General features: G+C 43.8%; 1 protein-coding gene and 2 long non-coding RNA genes across 4 annotated transcripts in view; all 3 read left to right on the forward strand.

Annotated features, from left to right (window-relative positions):
* The window catches only part of LOC122930591 (zinc finger protein 585A-like), a 47,301-nt gene extending 25,665 nt beyond the window's left edge, over window positions 1–21,636 (forward strand). Inside the window, exons 4-5 of the mRNA XM_044284085.1 lie at window positions 13,906–13,957; window positions 19,566–21,636. Coding sequence (XP_044140020.1) covers window positions 13,906–13,957; window positions 19,566–21,157 — 1,644 coding nt within the window. The 3' untranslated portion in view covers window positions 21,158–21,636. The remainder of the gene's footprint in view (window positions 1–13,905; window positions 13,958–19,565) is intronic.
* Window positions 681–5,838, forward strand: LOC122925071. The gene is made up of 3 exons (XR_006387505.1): window positions 681–739; window positions 4,664–4,785; window positions 5,696–5,838. It is a non-coding gene; the product is annotated as an uncharacterized LOC122925071 (long non-coding RNA).
* On the forward strand, window positions 6,025–10,789 carry LOC122925079. Of its 2 annotated transcripts, none has more exons than XR_006387514.1 (3): window positions 6,025–6,082; window positions 10,308–10,429; window positions 10,745–10,789. It is a non-coding gene; the product is annotated as an uncharacterized LOC122925079 (long non-coding RNA). The 2 variants fall into 2 exon arrangements; XR_006387513.1 differs by lacking the exon at window positions 6,025–6,082 and adding an exon at window positions 6,136–6,161.
* Window positions 21,637–22,401: the final 765 nt, after the last annotated feature.

Raw genomic sequence — 22,401 nt, forward strand, 5'->3', positions numbered from 1 at the left:
TGTGATACAGTCTGCTGAGCTGTGTATCTCATCCTATCCTGTGTGATACTGTCTGCTGAGCTGTGTATCTAATCCTATCCTGTGTGATACTGTCTGCTGAGCTGTGTATCTAATCCTCTCCTGTGTGATACAGTCTGCTGAGCTGTGTATCTAATCCTATCCTGTGTGATACTGTCTGCTAGCACTTCATACTAAAAATCTCTCCTTCTCCTCCACATGCAGCACAGGAGCTCCGCCTCTCATGTCACCTATCATCACAGACACTACTCCACCTCTTATTCTTTCCACGGTTGAGCCCATCCCCTGCACTGATCACATGACAGTGACATCACCCCAGGTCCTTTCACCACCTCTTATTTTCTCCACTGCTGAGCTCCCCACCCTTATACACTGATCACATGACAGTGATGTCACCACAGTTCCTTTACCATATCTTATCATCTGCTGAGACCTGCCCCATACACTGATCACATGATGGTGACATCATCACAGGTCCTTTCCCCACCTCTCCACTGCTGAGCCCCGCCCCTTGCACTGATCACATGACACTGACATCATCACAGGTCCTTCCCCACCTCTCCTCCTCACCACTGCAGAGCCCCGCCCCCTGCACTGATCACATGACTGTGACGTCACCGCAGGTCCTTCAGCTCTGGCAGTGCAGCAGATACTGGGCAGGTCCTGGTCGGTAGTCAGGGCTCTTGTTCTCTCTGGTATCAGCCATTCCTCCAGCCTGCAGGTAAGATGAGCTGTGAGGAGACAGTGTGGTGGAGAGCTCAGACATGTCACCTCTGGAGATTCTCCTCCATTACACACAAGGAATCCTTCTCTGCTCCTCAGCTTAGTATGATGGGGGAGTAGTAGTGGAGATAGTGGGGGTTGTCATATGAGAAATATTCGGTGCAGACACAGGAATGTATGGCAGCCAGGGGGCGCCCATCACAGCGCCAGCCCCAGTGCCCATCATCAGGGACCGCCTCCCCGGGTTTATTAGGGGGTGTGGTTAGAAGACATGTTCAGAGCAGACGTGTCACATACGTGTTCCATGTAGAAATGTCTGTTCTCTGCTCAGTGGTGGGGACACTTTACAGAAGAGAAGTGCGGAGCGGATTCCGCCAGGACAGAGCAGACGCCGCGCTTCTCCTGGGATGGCGGGAATCTGGTCAGGAGAATGATGCGGTCAGATAGCGATCTCTTAGGCCTCATGCACACGGCCGTGTTCCGCGGCCGAGAGCGGACCGTGGAAACCCGCCCGGGATTCCTGCTGACAGCATGAGCGCACGGCGTCATTGGTTTCTATGACGCCGTGCGCTTCATGCAGCCGCTGCTGTACAGTAATACACTAGTATATAGCAACCGGCGTCATAGCAACCAATGACGCCGTGCGCTCATGCTGTCAGTAGGAATCCCGGCAGGGTTTCCACAGTCCGCACTTGGCTGCAGAACACGGCCGTGTGCATGAGGCCTTATTCCGAGCTCCTCTACAGATTCCTTGTCTCCTCAGATCCGGAGAGATGTCTCGCTGTCTGTCCACATTGCTCTGTGTCATTACTGGGGTCCTGGGGTCTTACTGGTGACTAGATGTATCCGGTTGGGGGATGGGAGAAGATGTGCGGGACGTCTGTAGTCTCCTCTGCTCCTGCAAAATTTTTTATTCTCTGACCTGTTAGAAAGGTGCATGATGTAATCTGTAGTGAATGTAATTTTCTCATCAGTGACCGTATTTGTGAGTTATCACCTCCCTTCTGATCCTCAGCTGTGTCATGTGACCAACTCTCTGCTTTCCAACTGACACAGAACAGGAAGCCAGTTACTTCTCTATTCATTCCTATGAGACTGAGGCTCCCATAGGAATTCATAGAGAAAGCGACTTCCTGTCCACACATAAGATGTTGTGTCAGTTGGAGAGTCTGATTGCTGGTCACATGACACAGCTGAGACGCATTAGGGAGGTTATAACACATTCTCTACAGATTACATCATGGACCTTTCTAGCAGGTCAGAGAAGAACTTTTTCTGCGGGAGTTCTTCTTTAATGATTTGCGCTTCTTTAGGGGTACTAGCAACAGCTAAGCAGGTGTGCATGCTGGGAGTGGTAGTGGCACCACAGCTGGAGTGCTGGAGGTTGTTGTTCTATTGTTTACATGTCATCTGTAAGAACAGGGCCCCCAAAGTAAACGCGGCCTCCTCTCCATTCACTTCTATGGGATCTTGGAAAATAGCCGAGCGCCAGGACTCTCATAGAAGTGAATGGAGAGCTCACTGCGCATGCGCCACCACCTCTGCACTCACCTTTGTGGGAGTTCCAGAAATACCCGAGCCAGCACTCCACTATTTTAATAACTCTCATAGAAGTGAATGGAGAGTTGGCGTGTTTGAGCAGTGGGCTCTCGTTCACTTTTGGGGCCCCGTTCTACAGATAGATCTGAGATTGATGGCATATCCTGGCAGAATGCTAGAATGAGGCGTTAGCCGAAACTTTTTTATTTTATCCATTCACATAGCGTAGCCGCATTATTTTACACGACATACGTAGTAGGATGCTGGAAAAAATCTGTCAAAAACCGCCTGTGTGATAAAACGGACGTTACTACGTTTTTGGTTTTCTTTGTGTTGTAATGCTTTAAAAATATATAAAAACTTAGAAAAAAAATTATAATTTTTTGCTTTTTATCTTCATATTCTGGCCCCTATAACGTTTATATACGTATGTGTACAGAGCCGTGTGAGGGCTATTTTTTTGCGTAAGTCACTGTGAATGTAGGACGCTAAAAAAGAAAACAAAAAAAAAATCTTTTTAATTTTGTTAATTAAGATAAAAATAAATGAAGAGGGGAATACAAATTTTAATCTTTTTAGCGTCCTACATTCGCAGTGACTTATTTAGAAAATAGCGACGTAAATATGCGTAGAAGTTGTTATATATGTAGGATCTTTTTTTGGGGGTGATCTGTACTTTTTATCGATACCATATTGGAGTGTGGGTGATTTATTTATTTTTTTATCCCTTTTTGTTAAATTTTTTTGAGAGGTGAAGTAACAAAAAAAAAAAAAAGCAGATTGGCCATTTTGATTTTCTTTCGCCATTACGCCATTCATGTTTACGATTTATATGTTTACGTTTTAATAGTTCAGATGTGATTTGAATTTTAATATCTTTTTATTTAAATTTTTTTCAAACCTCTTTAGTCCTACTAGGGGACTTTCACATACAATCATCTGATCGCTTCTCCCATAGAATCAGTTCATATCTAACGAGCCACAGTCAAGGATTGATGTTTCTGAGCAGGCGCCATCTTTTAAACCCGGACATACCTCTATTTTCACCCCGGCAGCCCCCCTGACTTGAGCATCGGAGCAGTTCATGCTCCAATGCTCTCCTTTGCCCGGCGCTAAATCGTGCAGGGCAAAGGCATTTTCTGGAGTTCCGGTGACGAACCGGGCTCTCCATGGGGCTGCCAGGAAGCCCGGTGCTGTCACCGACACTGATGGGCGGGCTTTAGCGCTGCCCTAGCCAGTAAAACGGCTAGGACAGTGCTAAAGCGCGCCCCTCAGAGCCGGTGACGTCACCAAACACACTGCCTGGCGGAAGCAAAAGAGCCCTTGCCCTGCGCGATCTAGCGCAGTGCAAGGGAGCGCATCGGAGCATGAGATGCTCCGATGCTAACATCAGGGGGTGAAAATAAGGGCATGTCCGGGTTTAGCTCTGAAACCCGGACAACCCCTTTAAGTGCGGACTTCTGCCATACATATATACGGTGGAAGTCCTGAATGGGTTAAATATGTCTTGGCGTAGATGGCTGCAGCTTTGGCAGGCTTCTGGAAGTTTCTGGAAGGAGGTGGAGATAAAGGAGCCTGAGCTCAGCCATTGCTTCCAGTGTGTTCAGCTGAGCGGAGTAAGGAATAGTCCATGAGGAGAAAGCTTAGGTGATGGGCCCCATAGCTTGGAGGCCGGTCCTCTTACACAGGCAATTATCAGGAAAGAACCAGACATTGCCAATAATTGCAGCAGATCTCTGTTCAGACAGGTCGATCTGCTGCACAGCTCAAAGACTTGATCTCCCGATGTTCTCGTTCATCCAGTGATTGCCGGCACTTTTTACAAAGACCAGTTATCGGGAACGAGTATTTAAACAAACCGCCTTCCCGGATAATTGGCCGGATTATTGGTCTGTTTCAAATTACCTTTAGACTTCCTCCTCGGCTCAGCATCTTCTGCAGCCGCCATTGCTGCCTGTGATTTGGAGTTCTCCTCCTCGCCCCTATAACTGCAGATAAGAGCAGTTATTTGTGCTCCCCTCAGCTGGAAACTACATAGGAGGGAATCACTATTTGTGGAGTTGTATAAGGAAAGGACTTGAGATTTGGGAAACCTTGCTTCAGCTCATCCAGAACATTGCTGGGAAACTGCCTTGTAAGACTGTGCGCCGCCATCTTGTGTGGTCATTCAGCAACTCACCGCCAAGTGATGGAAACTGGGAGTCACTTGTTCAACTTCATGTCTGTCTCCAGCACTACAACTCCCAGCATGCTCTATTAAATTCTGTTGGGGCTCCAAATACAGTCAAGCAATTGTGCATGCTGGGAGTTTTAGTTTCACGACAGCTGGGATGCTGGAGGGTTCATGTACTTACTGGTTAACCTGTATTCCTTTTATTTGTAGGGGCCATCCACAAAAACAATATATCCTTTTTCCTGAAGGACCCACCAAGGATGGACAGGAAGGAGATCAGCAGAAGAATATTGGACCTCACCTTGGAGATCGTCTCCCTGCTGAGCGGAGAGGTAAACTTTTCTAGATTTCTCTCCTCTTTATTGTATTCTGTAACAAGTCAGACATCGGGAAGGAGGATCCATCATAGGAAGTGATAGGAAGAGTCCAGGGTCCTGTAGAACGGCCTCCAGACCTTCCAAGTGATGGAAAACCTTAAAGAGGACCTTTCACCGATCCTGACGTTGTGAACTAAGTATACAGACATGTAGAGCGGCGCCCGGGGATCTCACTGCACTTACTATTATCCCCGGGCGCCGCTCCGTTCTCCCGCTATGCCCTCCGGTATCTTCGGTCACTAAGTTATGGTAGGTGGAGCCTGCCCTTGTTCTGCTGTAGCGCTGGCCAATCGCAGCGCAGAGCTCACAGCCTGGGAGAAAATAACCTCCCAGACTGTGAGCTCTGCGCTGCGATTGGCCAGCGCTACAGCAGAACAAGGGCAGACTCCGCCTACCATAACTTAGTGACCGAAGTCTCCGCCTACCATAACTTAGTGACCGAAATCTCCGCCTACCATAACTTAGTGACTGAAGATATCGGAGGGCATAGCGGGAGAACGGAGCGGCGCCCAGGGATAATAGTAAGTGCAGTGAGATCCCCGGGCGCGGCTCTCCATGTCTGTATACTTAGTTCACAATGTCAGGATCGGTGAAAGGTCCTCTTAAAGATCAGCCGCCAGTATGGTGAGTGATGTATCATGTGACCAGTGACCTTTACTCATGTTGTAGGAGCCATGAGAAGGTAAGTAGGCACGTTGTACCCAGGAGGGAAGGGCTGGGAACCAGATGGCGGAGTGCAGCCTGGAGGGAGGATTTCTACCGCTAATCTGAGATCTATATAGACACATAGAAAATGACAGTAGTAGGAGAGACCATGGTACAAGTAAGAATTTTTTTTCAGCTAGGTGTCTCTCTCCATCCACAGGAGTACACAAAAGTGAAGAAGAAATCGGGAGACTGTGTGACTCCCATCATCCATCTCCAGGAGTCAGGAGGGTGGAGCAGGACCCCTCACCCCATCACAGAGCCTCCCCCTCACCCCCTGATACATGAGCAGAAGATCCTAGAACTCACCCACAAGATGATGGAGCTGCTGACTGGAGAGGTGACACTGCTGGGAATGCTGGGAAATTCTCCAGTAACAGCACTGGAGGGGTCTGGGTGATGACGGTGTCATTGTGTTGTCAGGTTCCTCTAAGGTGTCAGGATGTCACTGTCTATTTCTCCATGGAGGAGTGGGAGTATATAGAAGGACACGAGGATCTGTACAAGGAGGCCATGATGGAGGAGCACCAGCCTCTTATATTACAAGGTGAGACCCGTCATGTGCAGTGTATACACGTGTGTGCAGTGACATGTAATGGAGGAGCACCAGCCTCTTATATCACAAGGTAAGAGCCATCATGTGCAGTGTATACACGTGTGTGCAGTGACATGTAATGGAGGAGCACCAGCCTCTTATATCACAAGGTAAGAGCCGTCATGTGCAGTGTATACACGTGTGTGCAGTGACATGTAATGGAGGAGCACCAGCCTCTTATATCACAGGGTAAGAGCCGTCATGTGCAGTGTATACACGTGTGTGCAGTGACATGTAATGGAGGAGCACCAGCCTCTTATATCACAAGGTGAGAGCCGTCATGTGCAGTGTATACACGTGTGTGCAGTGACATGTAATGGAGGGGGTACACACAAGTTAGGCTCTTTTATGATCATGTTAGGGCCCTTCATTTATCTTATGAGCTCAAATATCAATAGGGCTCCATTCTTCTGACACATTGGTAAATGGGTGTCCTATTGGCAGCGGCATCCCAGAATAAAGTATTATGATTAGAGATGAGTCCTAGGACATCATCGCTCCTGCTCCCATCCTCTATGACTCTCCAGTTCTGCTCAGGGACATACCACCTGGTAACACAACCCAGTTCCTGTGGCTAAGAGGAGACGGGTCTTGGCTTGGGGTCATCACTCTGCAATCGGTGGTCATCCACATCTCCTCAAAACTGCTAGCCCGACCTCCCAAAATTACTGGTGACCTACGATTGCAGGATTATATGGCCTCTTGTTCCCCAGAACAAGACTTTAAGACCTGCAGGACTCTTACTTCCTTTTCCAGTGCCTGATCCCCTTTCACATGTAGCCATGGATTGTTTAGCCGATCTTTCTCCTTCCCCGGGATTCACTCTACCCTGGGTGGAAGTTTACAGTTTTTCTAAATCGGCTTACTTCATGCCCCTGACTGGCCTCCCTTCTGGAAATCAACTAGAAAGCTTGTTTTTATAACTAATATTTTATCACTATATACAATCCACAAAGTAACAACACCTTCACCTGGCAGTAATACTCAATTATACTACTAAACCAACAGCGTATGAGCAATACTTTGTTCCTTTAAAATTCACTTTTTCTTAAACATAATAAAAAAAATACTAATTACCGTTTCATAATTACAGTAGGGTATCAAACATATTCAATCACAGAACCATAACGGCATGATAGTATAAAGGTACCAAAAATCTTTTAATGCCCTGCATCTCATTAAAGTAAGGTATGGCCAACTACCTCTTTTTAGTCAGTTACTGACAGCAATGATATTTGGGGTTAGCGTAACACATCCAGGGCAGTTCAATACCGCCTCTGAACCAACCCCTAGATCATTACAAGTCTTTCCTTACTGTGCAATGGATGATAAAGATATAATATCATATAGTTAGACTGCAGAAGTCTGATCAGACTAAGTAAAGTGAAAATACAGTACAGTACACTATATAGTGTACTGTACTGTATTATACAGACACCAGACCCACTGGATCTTAAAAATTAAAAAAATAAAATTCCCTACACATGTTTGAAATCACCGCATCCGTGACGACCTGATCTATAAAACGGTCATGTTACTTTCCCCGCACGGTGAACACCATAATTTAAATTTTTTTTTAAACTGTGATGAAATAGAAATTTTGCCTACATTACTTCCCAAAAAAGGTAATAAAAGTGATCAAAAAAGTCGTATGTACGCCAAAATAGTACCAATCAAGCCGTCGCCTCATCCAACAAAAAATTAGCCCCTACTTGAGACAATGGCCCAATTTTTTTTTTTAAACTATGGCTCTCAGACTAAAACATGATTTTTTTTGTTTCAAAAATACTTTGTTAAACGTAAAAAATAAATAAAAAAGTTGACATATTAGGTATCGCCATAAGAATCTGCTCTATAAAAATACCACATGATCTAAACCCTGAGGTGAACACCGTAAAAAAAAAAAAAACAACGGTGTTAAAAAAACATTTTTTTGTCACCTTACATCACAAAAAGTGTAATGGCAAGTGATCAAAAAGTAGTATGCCTCCCAAAATAGTGCCAATCTAACAGTCATCTCATCCCACAAAAATGGTACCTAAACTGAGACAATTGCCTAAAAACTGAAAAAACTATGGCTCTCAGACTATGGAGACACTAAAACATGATTTTCTTTTGTGTAAAACCTAAATTAATAAATAAAAGTATACATATTAGGTATCACCGCGGTATAACCTGCTTTATAAAAATAACACCTGATCTTACTTGTCAGATGAACATTGTAAATAATAAAAAATAAAAACTGTGGGAAAAAATTTTTAGCCACATTTTCCATTTTTATCAGTTTTTTCCAGTAACAAAGCAAGGGTTAACAGCCAAACAAAACCCAATATTTATTGCCCTGATTCTGTAGTTTATAAGCTGAGTCTCCTCCAAGAGCATCAGACTCAAAGTTGGCACCCCGTTTCATTGGTCCTTGTGTGATTTTTCAGTCAGTTGAATCCTCTCTTCCTCCTTATTAATCTCTAATTTTTTCATGTCCCCCCCCCCCCCCACCCCCCCTTTCCCAAGCCATTTGTGCTCATCCATTACTTCAGCTGGTCTGATCCTGATCCTACTTCCTTTGGCACATAGTGAGTATGAGGCCAAGGGTTCTATGGGCATGAAGAAAGTCAGAGGTAAAACCTTGCTTCTGGTGGACTGGAAAGGTGTTGACCCAGAAGAGAGATGCTGGGAGCCTGCTGATAGCAGTAATGCTCCAGCCCTTTGGAAGAAATTTTTGCAAAAGACTGGACCAAAGAAGAAGGGGCATAAGGGTTGTCTGTGCCGACCACCGCTCCACTGTCCCCAATGGGCATGGCTGCTGCACTGCTCACATCACTCCTTTCCTTGAAATGAATGGGTCAGGATTCAGTCTGGTTGATATGCATTTGCTGCACACATCAGAACAGAAAACTTGCTTGTATGAAAGAGGCCTAATACCCTCAGTAACAATGCTTTACAATACACGGTGCATTGTAGAAGAGATTAGACCCTCAAAAGTTGAAGTCCCATAGTGGGACAAGAAGAAAAAGTAAAAAAGTGTTTTATAAAAATAAAAGTTTCACAGAAAAATAAGTGCCCCTTTCCCCTCATGAAGCCATTTACAATTGAAACAATAAATAGACATACTAGGTACTGCCACATCTGTAATGACCGGCTCTATAAAAATGTCTCAGGTGAACACTGAAAAAGCAGATAAATAAAATATTTAGCTAGAGCAGTTTACCAGTGCCTCACAAAAATGCATAATGTCAAGCAATCAAAAAGTCATATGGAACCGAAAATGGTACAAATGAAAATATCACCTCATCCTTCAACAAACAAGACCTCGCACAAGACCTTCGCCTGAAAAATAAATAAAAATATGGTTATCAGAAAATGGTGACACAAACAGTAAAAACAAAACTGGTTTTATTGGGTAAGCTGATCATTGGGTCATGGGAGTCTGATGTCATGTCTCATATTGATGACCTATTCTAAAGATAGACCATCAATATTTAAATCCAAAAAACTCCTTTTAATGTGTCTGCCCATGTATGGCTTCGGCTGGAGCAGGTTTCTATTGACCTTCTGCTTAGAGGCTTCTGGAAGGAGGTGAAGATAAAGGATCCTGAGCATAGCCATTGCTTCCAGTGTGTTCAGCTGAGAGGAGAGTGCAGTGGAGATGACCTATGAGGAGAAGACACCCAGGTTATGGCCTCATAGCATGGACCAGGCATGAGACTTCCACCTCGGCTCAGCATCTTCTGCAGCCGCCATTGCTGCCTGTGATTTGGAGTTCTGCTCCTCGCTGCTAGAACTTCAGATAATAGGAGATATTTGTGCTCCCCTCAGCTGGGAACTGCATAGCAAAGAATTGCTATTTGAGGGGTTGTATAAGGAAAGGACATTGAGATTTGGGAAACCTTGCTCCAGCTCATCCAGAACATTGCTGGGAAACTGCCTTGTAAGACTGTGCGCCGCCATCTTGTGTGGACATTCAGCAACTCCACGCCAAGTGAAGGAAACCGGGAGTCACTTGTTAAACTTCATGACTGTCTCCAGCACTACAACTCCCAGCATGCTCTATTAAATTTTATTGGGGCTCCAAATACAGTCAAGCAAGTGTGCATGCTGGGAGTTTTAGTTTTACGACAGCTGGGATGCTTGAGGGTTCATGGACTAACTGATTAACCTGTATTCCTTTTATTTGTAGGGGCCATCCACAAAAACAATATATCCTTTTTCCCGAATGAGCCACCAAGGATGGACAGGAAGGAGATCAGCAGAAGAATATTAGACCTCACCTTGGAGATCATCTCCCTGCTGAGCGAAGAGGTAAACTTTTCTAGATTTCTCTCCTCTTTATTGTATTCTGTAACAAGTCAGACATCGGGAAGGAGAATCCATCATAGGAAGTGATAGGAAGAGTCCAGGGTCCTGTAGAACGGCCTCCAGACCTTCCAAGTGACGGAGAACCTGAAGATCAGCCCCCAGTATGGTGAGTGATGTATCATGTGACTAGTGGCCAATAGTCATGTTGTAGGAGCCATGAGAAGGTAAGTAGGCACGTTTTACCCAGGAGGGAAGGGCCGGAGGAGAGCACATGGCCCCTGAAGGGTTTATTCCCTAAGTGTCTCTCTCCATCCACAGGAGTACACAATAGTGAAGAAGACATCGGGGGACTGTGTGACTCCCATCATCCATCTCCAGGAGTCAGGAGGGCGGAGCAGGACCCCTCACCCCATCACAGAGCCTCCCCCTCACCCCCTGATACATGAGCAGAAGATCCTAGAACTCACCCACAAGATGATGGAGCTGCTGACTGGAGAGGTGACACTGCTGGGAATGCTGGGAAATTCTCCAGTAACAGCACTTAGAGGGTCTGGATGATGACGGTGTCATTGTGTTGTCAGGTTCCTATAAGGTGTCAGGATGTCACTGTCTATTTCTCCATGGAGGAGTGGGAGTATATAGAAGGACACAAGGATCTGTACAGGGAGGCCATGATGGAGGAGCACCAGCCTCTTATATCACAAGGTAAGACCCGTCATGTGCAGTGTGTACACGTGTGTGCAGTGACATGTAATGGAGGAGCACCAGCCTCTTATATCACAAGGTAAGACCCGTCATGTGCAGTGTATACACGTGTGTGCAGTGACATGTAATGGAGGACCACCAGCCTCTTATATCACAGGGTAAGAGCCGTCATGTGCAGTGTATACACGTGTGTGCAGTGACATGTAATGGAGGAGCACCAGCCTCTTATATCACAAGGTAAGAGCCGTCATGTGCAGTGTATACACGTGTGTGCAGTGACATGTAATGGAGGAGCACCAGCCTCTTATATCACAAGGTAAGAGCCGTCATGTGCAGTGTATACACGTGTGTGCAGTGACATGTAATGGAGGAGCACCAGCCTCTTATATCACAAGGTAAGAGCCGTCATGTGCAGTGTATACACGTGTGTGCAGTGACATGTAATGGAGGAGCACCAGCCTCTTATATCACAAGGTAAGAGCCGTCATGTGCAGTGTATACACGTGTGTGCAGTGACATGTAATGGAGGAGCACCAGCCTCTTATATCACAAGGTAAGAGCCGTCATGTGCAGTGTATACACGTGTGTGCAGTGACATGTAATGGAGGACACCAGCCTCTTATATCACAAGGTAAGAGCCGTCATGTGCAGTGTATACACGTGTGTGCAGTGACATGTAATGGAGGAGCACCAGCCTCTTATATCACAAGGTAAGAGCCGTCATGTGCAGTGTATACACGTGTGTGCAGTGACATGTAATGGAGGAGCACCAGCCTCTTATATCACAGGGTAAGAGCCGTCATGTGCAGTGTATACACGTGTGTGCAGTGACATGTAATGGAGGAGCACCAGCCTCTTATATCACAGGGTAAGAGCCGTCATGTGCAGTGTATACACGTGTGTGCAGTGACATGTAATGGAGGAGCACCAGCCTCTTATATCACAAGGTAAGAGCCGTCATGTGCAGTGTATACACGTGTGTGCAGTGACATGTAATGGAGGAGCACCAGCCTCTTATATCACAAGGTAAGACCCGTCATGTGCAGTGTATACACGTGTGTGCAGTGACATGTAATGGAGGACACCAGCCTCTTATATCACAAGGTAAGACCCTCCACATGCAGTGTATACACGTGTGTGTGCAGTGACCTACAGTTGAGGAGCTTCAAAAGTTAGGCTCTTATAGCATCATGTTAGGACTCTGAATTTGCCTTATAAAGTCAAACATATCTATAAGGATCCATTCCTCTGGTAAGTGGGTATCAGCAAATCTGAAGCTTTTGATTCTGGCAAATTGTTCAAAGTGACGTCCACCAGTTTACAGATCAGAAGCTGGGAAGATGAGGAAGAAGGATCATATGATCCCAGGGGGTGCCTTGGCCGGCAGGCTTGTCCATAGTGCTTTGAGTCAGCCTCATCGTATTCTATTAATTATTAATGTATAGCAGCCAGCTAGCAGCTCAATTAGCATAAAGAAATAATAAATGTATTGGCTGAAATATTTTTATCTGTCATAGTTGCACTGGACTCTCCAATTGTGCATTTGTTTTCTAAAAAAAACCAAAAACGGTTAAAACATTTTTTACATTAATAAGTCTATCAAAACTTGCTGGACATATTTTCCAGTGCCATAGTCACAGTATATTCAGTACATATATATATATATATATATATATATATATATACATATATATATAGTGATAATTTTATTATAAGAATTCTATTCATATCAGACTAGTATTATGGCGGTATTACGGTAGACACTGCTACCTCTCTGCTGCTCCTTGGCTCCTGCGGCTTGGACCCATCAGCGTTCCCCCTCCTCCCACCCGTTGGGCCTGGTCACTGGAGTAGCAAAACTCTGTTCCTGTCTACACAGGCCGAGGTCTGTTCACACGCTCCCTCTGGCTCTTTAATGGCCAGTGCATGCACCTTACCTTCCCCAACCAGTGGCTGGCCATCTTGGGGAACTAAAAGCACCTCCCTTTCAGAGATATGCCCCCATTGTCTGTGATGGGAATACCCCTTTAAGTTATGTCTGTGTATTACTGCTGTTATATAAGCAACAGCAATTCATACCAAAAATTGTGGTCCCTAACCCCTGAAGTATGATGGAATACCATCCCTTCTGACTGTCATAAGAAACTGGATCATCTCTCAGAGCAATAATTGGAATGTGGCTTCTGTCTATGGCCTCCAGTATACATAGGGTAACCTCACTCTGCAAATTCATCTAGGGTCTTCTGAAGTTGTTCCCCTTTCAGCAGGCAAATGAAATGCTTGAGTAGGTTGTTCTTTAGAGTCAAAGTAACTTCACGCCCTAGACAACATACAGTGGAAAGTCCCACATCAAAGAGACAGCAGAATATTGTTATTTCCCCCTGATAACTAAACCTAGTAGTGAAGGAGCTGAGAGAAGTGTCTGATCTATAGACGGATCTACAGGAGGCCATGTATTCAGTCACTGTGTGCTTGTGTCTCCACAGATGGATCCAGGAGGAAAAATCCACCAGAGAGATGTCCCCATCCTCTGTATTCCCAGGACTGTCCAGAGGAGAAGGTCCCGGAGAATCCTCAGGTAGATGGAGCTGAGCCCTATACACATCTATATAGAGGGGTCCTGCGGTCATAGAGGGGTCATAGATTGTGGGGGTCTCTTATGTGGATCTGTTAGATTTCCCACCTGTCTGCTGTATTGTACTGAATTGTTACAGATGAGAAATCAGGGAGAAGATCTGACTGATATTAAGGTGGAGGATGAAGAAGAGAGGATGATGGGCGATCCCAGTGAGGTGGAGGAGGACATTCCAGGAGATGTCACTGCAGGTATGGAATAATGAATGGAGAAAGTGACCTCAGATTCTGTCCTTGGTGCCTTCAGGGCAGGAGGAGAATCCGATCACCGGCTGCTGCGCTGCTCTTTGATTGGAGATGTCCCCATCACATCATGAAGTGTTGGCCTTATCCAGCTGACGGCAATCTCTGATCAGATTCTCCTCTGATCCTGGCTGTTCCTGCAGGACATGAAGGTCAGTCACATCCACAGACCCACTTGGGGATTATGCAGACAAAACTTTTGTGCCTGGTTTAATGTCTGCCATATGCGATAACCTCGATCGTAGACATTTAACCCCTTTAAAAGGTAAAAATCTCAAAATCGCACACTTTCCAGGCAGGAACGCTTTCCCCTAGGTGAGATTGGGGAAGAAGTTCCTTAGCAGTAATAGGCCAGAGCCTGTACAAGTGGCAGCACTGCATTAGAATATACAGATTTTTCTATTCCTTAATGAATAAAATCCCATTGCTGACATTGACATATATAGCTGTGGGTAAACACATGGCTAACATCCCGTGTAAAAACACATTGTATCATTGGATTTATTAAACTTTTTAAAATTATAAAATATTCCCAAAATTGTCTCTTATTGGGGCAGATGCCTACCAGTGTTTATACACAGAATTGTAGAATTGGAAAAAGCTGTGGTTTGTTCTGAACAAGCGATCTTAAAATTTTTTGGGGAAGCACTAGCAGTACAGGATGGCTGATAAGGCAGCTATGTAGGGGTAGTAGTAGCGGCAGCAGTAGCAACACGGTATTCATACAGGTTTTATATACTTATTATTAAATGAGGAAACTTTGCAACAGGCGTATTGGGGAAAAAATGAACAATTTGACAGTGTCCTGTGCACTTATGATACTTAAAACATCATCAGCTAGTGTGATTTTGTTTTTTTTAAATATTATTTGGACGGCTAAAAGATAAAATATCATTAAATCTGCAAACGTTTCTCAGTCCATCTGAGCAAGTGAAACACAAAAAATAGTCACTTCTCTAAAACGACCTTATCTGGATGCCATGCTTTTAATTCTTGTGATAGACGCTATTTGGTTGTGCTTTCTTCTACACTTTTGTTGCTTTGCCGCTTCTTACAGTTCCACAGGAAACTGCCCACCAAAAGCTTTCACTTCCCCATGCTGCCTCCCTTCGAACTCTTCAGACATCGAATGCAATCGCACATAGTGTAGTAATCAGCAAGAAATCCACAATGCGTGGCACACCAGGTATCTGCCTAACCCAGCTTCTTCAGGGGCATACAAGGTACTTACTAAGAACCCATGCCTATTTTGCTTGCCTTAACCAAAATTATTATACAAATAACTCAAACGAGCTGAAAAAAGAAACCTCAAATTACAAAATATATATATAATTACAATATCTTTATTCCACTCCAACCAAGGGTTCCTCAATCCTTTCCAATGTCAGATCCAGGCTTGGACTGGTCCACAGGGGAATAGGTGAATCCTCCGGTGGGCCCCTAGTCCTCCATCCCCTTCCCAAGTATCACATGACACAGTAGACTGCACTACATATAGATAGACAGCGTACAGCATCTCACCCAACCTATGTTCATATAAAAAACTAGGTGGATGTGATGACTTCTAAGTACAGAGGCTGGCCAGCCATTATCCTCTTTCATCGTGGACCTGCCTTCTAAAAGTCGCTGTAGAGACCCTCATAACCAACCATGTGCGAGCAGATAATATTTGCATGTAGTTTTGCAGCAGGTCCCCCGGAATGAATTTTACTGGTGGGCCTTAGGCATCCCAGCCCGACACTGGTCAGCTGTGCATATTCATTGATCTACTTCTTGCTTTTCCTCCATGTATCTTTATTGTGGATAGCTATAGAGTTCGAAGGGAGGCAGCACGAGAAAGTAGAAGCTTTTGGTGGGCGATCTCCTGTGGAACTGCAAGCAGCAGCAAAGCAACACAAATGTAGAAGAAAGATCAACCAACTAGAGTCTGTCACAAGAATTAAAAGCATTGCATCCGGCTAAGGATGTATGCCTATGTTCATATGAGACCTTTTTGGGACAGTCATTATTTTGAGCAGTGTGAATTTGAACTATTTACTTTTTATTTGGACTGCCAGCTGATGCCCGCATATAAAAAAGTGTACGGTCTCTTAAAATGCTGGCTATGCAGTGCAGCCGTCTGTATACACGTGAACAGTTCTGGTCCTGTAACACACACAATACACTAACTGACCCTGTCCTGTCCCTAATGATACAACCAGACTTTCTATTAAGTAAATTAGGCTACCTAGTTAACTATATCTTCACAGACCCTAACACTGTCCCTGAAATACCCTAAATTGGCTGTCTTCTGACCAACATGTCCTATCACATCAGTGTTGGAGCTCTGAATGGAGTCTCTAATTGGAACCTTGCATAGAGCCTAATAGACATGTCTATATCTTCCCTCCTGATTGGCTGTGAGGCTCACTGCATTGCATTATGGGCAAGCATGCTGGCTAGACATCCCCCCACCACCTCCTCCAGGGTTAAGGTCCCTGTCTTGCTTGTACAGAATTTGATATGCAAAATGGCAGACTCTGGCTTTGTTTTGTAAGCAGATAAAATTGACTTCACCACTAAATGCCAACCGGGCCTGGTGAGCCTGGTCGTTAAGGGGTTAAATAAGTTTGGAAGATGTGTTTTTGGCTTGCTTTTACTGTACTCCAGTCTTCAGCTCCATGATTATCAGGAAGCTCTGATGTCACATGTGGTTATTGCACAGACACAGACGTCTCGGTGATGGTGACCTGCAATCACAGGACACTTCATTAGCTCCACCTTCTTAATTCTTGATAGGACCATCGTTCCCCTGAACTCTTAGTGGAATAGATCCAACAAGGTCCAGGAAATCTTTATTCCAGATTCTGATTGATAATCTTGCCCTGTCTATTCCAAAAGATGTAGAATAGAACTACGACCTGTTGGCTCTGCTGCCATTAGTCTATACAGTCCTCATTGTCATGTCCACAGATTCAGCCTCGGACATCTGCTTTACCTTATGGCGCATTATCTTGGTAAAAGTAGACTGTGGTCATAATCGGATTGTTCATAACAATATAAAAAAGGGCCTTTTTCTACAAACTGCATATCGTGTTAAATAGACCGGATGAGGCCGGTGTACTTACTTTGAAACTCAATGTTAGAATGGCTGTATAATATTTTTTGAACATATTCTGACTCCAGCTAGAGAGTAAGAGTCCTCATGAGTCCTGTATTCACAATCTAGGCTTATTTTCCATTCCCCTATAGCTTAAAGAGGCACCGCAAAAAATACAACCATACATTACCCGGTAAAGGGCCCTTTTAATCATATATTCCAAATAAAGCAACATCCGGGTATAAAGTAAATAAATATGTCTTTATTGATATATAATTCATAAAATCACATAATTAAAAACTGGCCCAGAAACACATAGGGCGTACAACGCCCAAGCAGGTGATACAGGCATATCAAACCCCAACAGTCCAGATTACATCAGATAACATCAATACATGTTGCCATACAAAAAAAAAAAGTCTCTCCCGTGTCCCAACGCGCGTTATGCTTCATCAGGGGATAAGCATACCCCCTGATGAAGCATTAAGCGAAACGCGCATCAGTTTTTTATTGGTATGGCAACATGTATTGATGTTATCTGATGTTGTAGGTTTGATGTGTGTGATATATCTGTAAGCACTTTACTTGGTACCATATACAATACTGCGTGGTTTCACCTATGCCCTAATCTTACTTATTTCTCTAGTGATACTATTCTGTAGAGCCAATAGCCTGTATCACCTGCTTGGGTGTTGCACGCCCTGTGTGTTTCTGGACCACCAACAGTTTTTAATTATGTGATTTTATGAATTATATATCAATAAAGACATATTTATTTACGTTATACCCGGTTGTTGCTTTATTTGGAATATAGCTTGAAGAGGACCTGTCACCACTACTGACATGTCTGTTTGAGTAAATAATTGTATTCTACGTGAAATGACAATTCGGGAACTTCCATTCTTATGACTCTGTGTTGTGCCATTCTTCTACTATTCTTGATAGATATTTGTGGATAAAGGTAAAGATGGTTGGGGGTATGTCTCTGCAGAGTCTGCCATTGTTCAATCGGTTCTGCCATTGGCAGACTGAGCAGACACCCCCCCCCCCCCCCCCAACTGGTAATGTCCATCTGCACCTTTATCCATAAACTTCTACCAGGAATAACAGAAGAATGGCACAACACGGAGATATAACAAAAAATTCTCCAGAATCATTACATGGGGAATGCAAGTAGTTACTAAAATGGACAGGTCCTCTGAAACTAACCAGCTCCTTTCAGTGTACCTCCTCCCCTGCTTCTGCTATCTCACACATGCTCAGTACATATAACAGCAGATGGAATTTAAGGGCTGCAGTTCCACCCTGAAACTGTTGCTGTGTCAAACAACCACTTCCCCCTGGAGTAGTTTTAGTGTGGTTAACAGCTGACCTACGGGGTCAGAGACACCTGTTCAAAGCACCAAGGGATTAAGTGGAAAAGAGTCATTATTGTGATCGGACACAATTAAGGTTAGGCGAGAGCCAGAAACTGGAAATCGGGCAGAAGTCGTGCATTATAGTGCACTTTTGCAGGATCAAGCAAGCTCATAAACCTATTGCTCAGATAGACATTGAGACAAACAGCACGGCATGTATAGCAGTTTAACACATTAGAAACAGCCTAGCAGCTGCACACAGAACCCAATGAGGGGTTATCCCTTGCAGTACTGCAGAATGAGTAATGAAGAATATCCTAATACATTTACCCAAAAAAGACACACAACACCAGTGCCCTAGCCCACTGCCGGGCAGCTGAACCTGCAAAAGACCAGAAGTAGCGGGGAAGCAGCAGGCATGGGCCTCTGATATAACATGCTGAAAGAAGGGGGGATCTCTCACTACTGAGAGAGACTGCAGCAGCAGGGGAGGAGGTTCAGTGAAAAGTCAGCTAGTCCCTAGGTGTACATTATGGGATGGATTTTTCTAGTGAATCTACAAACTTCATAAGGTCTAAGAGGCCTATTTTATAATGCAGGCAGTTTGTGTTAAAGAATTCTGTGACAGATCCTTTTTTAGTGAAAAAGAAAATTGATTCCAGCTCACCAATAGTCGCACATGCAACGGAGAAGCCGGGCTGACTTCATAGTATCAAACTTCAACAGATGAAAAATTTCTAGCACGTAGTTGAATAGAATAGAATGTGCAAGATTTCTATTCAACTACGTGCTGGAAATTTTTCATCTGTTGAAGATACTTTTTTAGCTTCTATTAATGTGATGCCCCCTTGGCACTGAAGGAAGGGCCAAATGTGTTGGCAAAAGGCATAGTCCACAAAACTGAACTTTGTCAGAGTATTCTTTAAATCTTTATAAGGCTGGAATCACACATCTAGTTTTTGATGCAGTTCTTTTTTTAAACCAAAATCCAGGAGACGATTCAAATGAACAGCTTATACCTCTAGTTCTTGCGGGATCCACTTCCAGCCTAATATGAATGTTATAACTTTGTCTGCTCTTTAGTTAAAAAAAAAACTAATATTCTTTTTTATTTTAACAGAAAATCCCTGTAAGAATTCTGTGGAAAACGTCATGTTATCACTAAATTATAAAGTAAAAGATAAAGATATCATGCAGCGCTCTTCAGGAGAAAACCTCATTATCTTTAATGTATATCCAGGACTTCACAGTACAGAGGTGTCTTGTAATCCGAAAGGGGATGAAAGGTTTCAATATGGTAAACAGTTTACAAGAAGTTCAGGTCTTTCTACACAACGAGGAACTCACAGTGGAGAGAAGCCATACTCCTGTTCAGAATGTGGAAAATGTTTTACATATAAATCAATTTTTGTTATACATGAGAGAACTCACACAGGAGAGAAGCCGTATTCATGTTCAGAATGTGGCAAATGTTTTGCAGATAAATCAAATCTTGTATCCCATGAGAGAAGTCACACAGGAGAGAAACCATATTCATGTTCAGAATGTGGGAAAAGTTTTAAACATAAATTAAGTCTTGTTAGACATGAGAGAAGTCACACAGGAGAGAAACCATATTTCTGTTCAGAATGTGGAAAATGCTTTACACATCAATCAAGTCTTGCTACACATGAAAGAATTCACACAGGAGAGAAGCTATATTCGTGCTCAGAATGTGGGAAATGTTTTATTAAAAAATCTTATCTTGTTACCCATGAGAGAATTCACACAGGAGAGAAGATGTATTCATGTTCAGAATGTGGAAAAAGTTTTACAGATAAATCACATCTTGTTAGACATGAGAGAGGTCACACAGGAGAGAAACCATATTCATGTTCAGAATGTGGAAAACGTTTTACAGATAAATCAAATCTTCTTAGACATAAGAAAGGTCACATAGGAGAAGAGTCCTATTCATGTTCAGAATGTGGGAAATTTTTTAAACGAAAATCAAATCGTATTATACACGAAAGAATTCACACAGGAGAGAAGCCGTATTCATGTTCTGAATGTGGGAAATATTTTACAGATAAATCAAGTTTTTCCAGACATAAGAGAATTCACACAGGAGAGAAGCCATATTCCTGCTCAGAATGTGAGAAATGTTTTACAGATAAATCAGATCTTGCTAAACATGAGAGAAGTCACACAGGAGAGAAACCATATTCATGTTCAGAATGTGGAAAATATTTTACACGAAAATCAAATCTTGTGACACATGAGAAAAGTCACATGGGCGAGAAACCATTTTCAGGCTCAGAAACTGAGAAATGTTTTATTGCTGAAGACAAACTTATGGAGCACAAGAGAAGTCACACAGGAGAGATTTCGTATTCATGTTCAGGATGTGGGGAACTTTTTAAGCAAAAATCAGATCTCATTACACATGAGAGAAATCACACAGAAGAGAAGCTGTATTCATGTTCAGAATGTGGGAAATGTTTTAAACAAAAATCAGAGCTTGTTACACATGAGAGAAATCACACAGGAGCAAAACCATATTCATGTTCAGAATGCGGTAAATGTTTCAAAGATAAGTCAAATCTTGTTAGACATGAGAGAAGATACACTGGTGAGAAGTCATTTCCATGCTCAGAAAGTAAGAAATGTTTTATTTCAAAATCCAAACTTTTAGAGTATCAGAGGAGTCACACAGAAGAGAAGCAGTTTTGATGTTTTATCTGTGTAAATGTTATTTGAGGAAATTAAATTCTAAAACTCATCGGATCAGAAGAAACAAATTTTTGTGAAATATGGGAAATGATATGAGACAATTTTTTTTTTATCCATGTTATTCACAGACAGGTAGATAACTGGGGCTACATGGCAACCGGTGTCATGTGACAGCAGGTCTCTAAATAGTAGCGCAACTTGCTGTTGTGCCACTTTTTTACAGCTGAGATTTGACTGTAAAAAAAAAAAAGTTGCAGTGGCACATGACTTGTGTTCGATGATAGCAATGTCTCCATTTACTGTAACCTGAGACCAAAAATGCAAGCGTTGGATTTTTTGTGACTGTCACATGCCCCAGTTTGATATAGTTGACAATCATAAGATGCAGTGTAACAATGTGACATTTCAAGTTTTAGATTTGGTTTAATTTCAAGTTTTAGATTTGGCTTTAAAATGTTGATTAATGCCGCATGACTGCTTCTAAGAAACGTCTGATGAATCTTGTATGGGAAGATAATTATATATATAATGTAGGAGAGTCCCCGGAATAATAATGGACGGACGATACGTGCCACCAGAGGTCCTGGCCTCGGTGGAGTAAGAACCGGATCATTGCGGTTACAGCGGCGAATGCTGCTGGCGCAGCGTGTCCGGGCCGGTTCTTGCTGTTCCCCACGGCCAGCCCAGGTTTTTGGTGGAGCTGGGCCTTTAAGAACCCAGCCTGCTGATGATGGGGGTGGGGTGTGTCTTGCTGTGCTGGAGATTTCCACAGACAGAGTGAGTGCTGGTGAAGGAGAGTCTGGGCGCAGCACACATTGAAAGATAGCCCTGGGACCTGTGGTGCTACGAGCCGAAGGGGCTCTGGCCTGAGGGAGACAAAGGCAGATAGCCTAGAAGCCTGCAGAACTGCTGTGGTCTGTCCAAAACAAGGTGACTCAAACCTGCTGTTTATTTTCTATGGAAGGACTTTTGTTTTATGCACTATGTGGATATGCACCTGTGTGGTCTGCACATTGCCTGTTATGCCGTTGGTGTGAATAAAGTCACAGTGTATCACAAAGACTGTCTATGATTGCCTCAATACTGCCGCCGCTACCGTAGCCTACCACGAGCACATCCCCACAATTGGTGGAGGATGCGGGCATTCCTGCAGTGAGGCAGGCCTGAGGCAAAAGTTGTGTTGGACTGCATGTCATATATCAGGCCTGCAAGTTTTATGGTTCCTGACAAGATGGAGGAGGCCA

Source organism: Bufo gargarizans, chromosome 1 (genome assembly GCF_014858855.1).
Source record: "Bufo gargarizans isolate SCDJY-AF-19 chromosome 1, ASM1485885v1, whole genome shotgun sequence".
In the NCBI taxonomy this organism is placed as follows: Eukaryota; Metazoa; Chordata; class Amphibia; order Anura; family Bufonidae; genus Bufo; species Bufo gargarizans.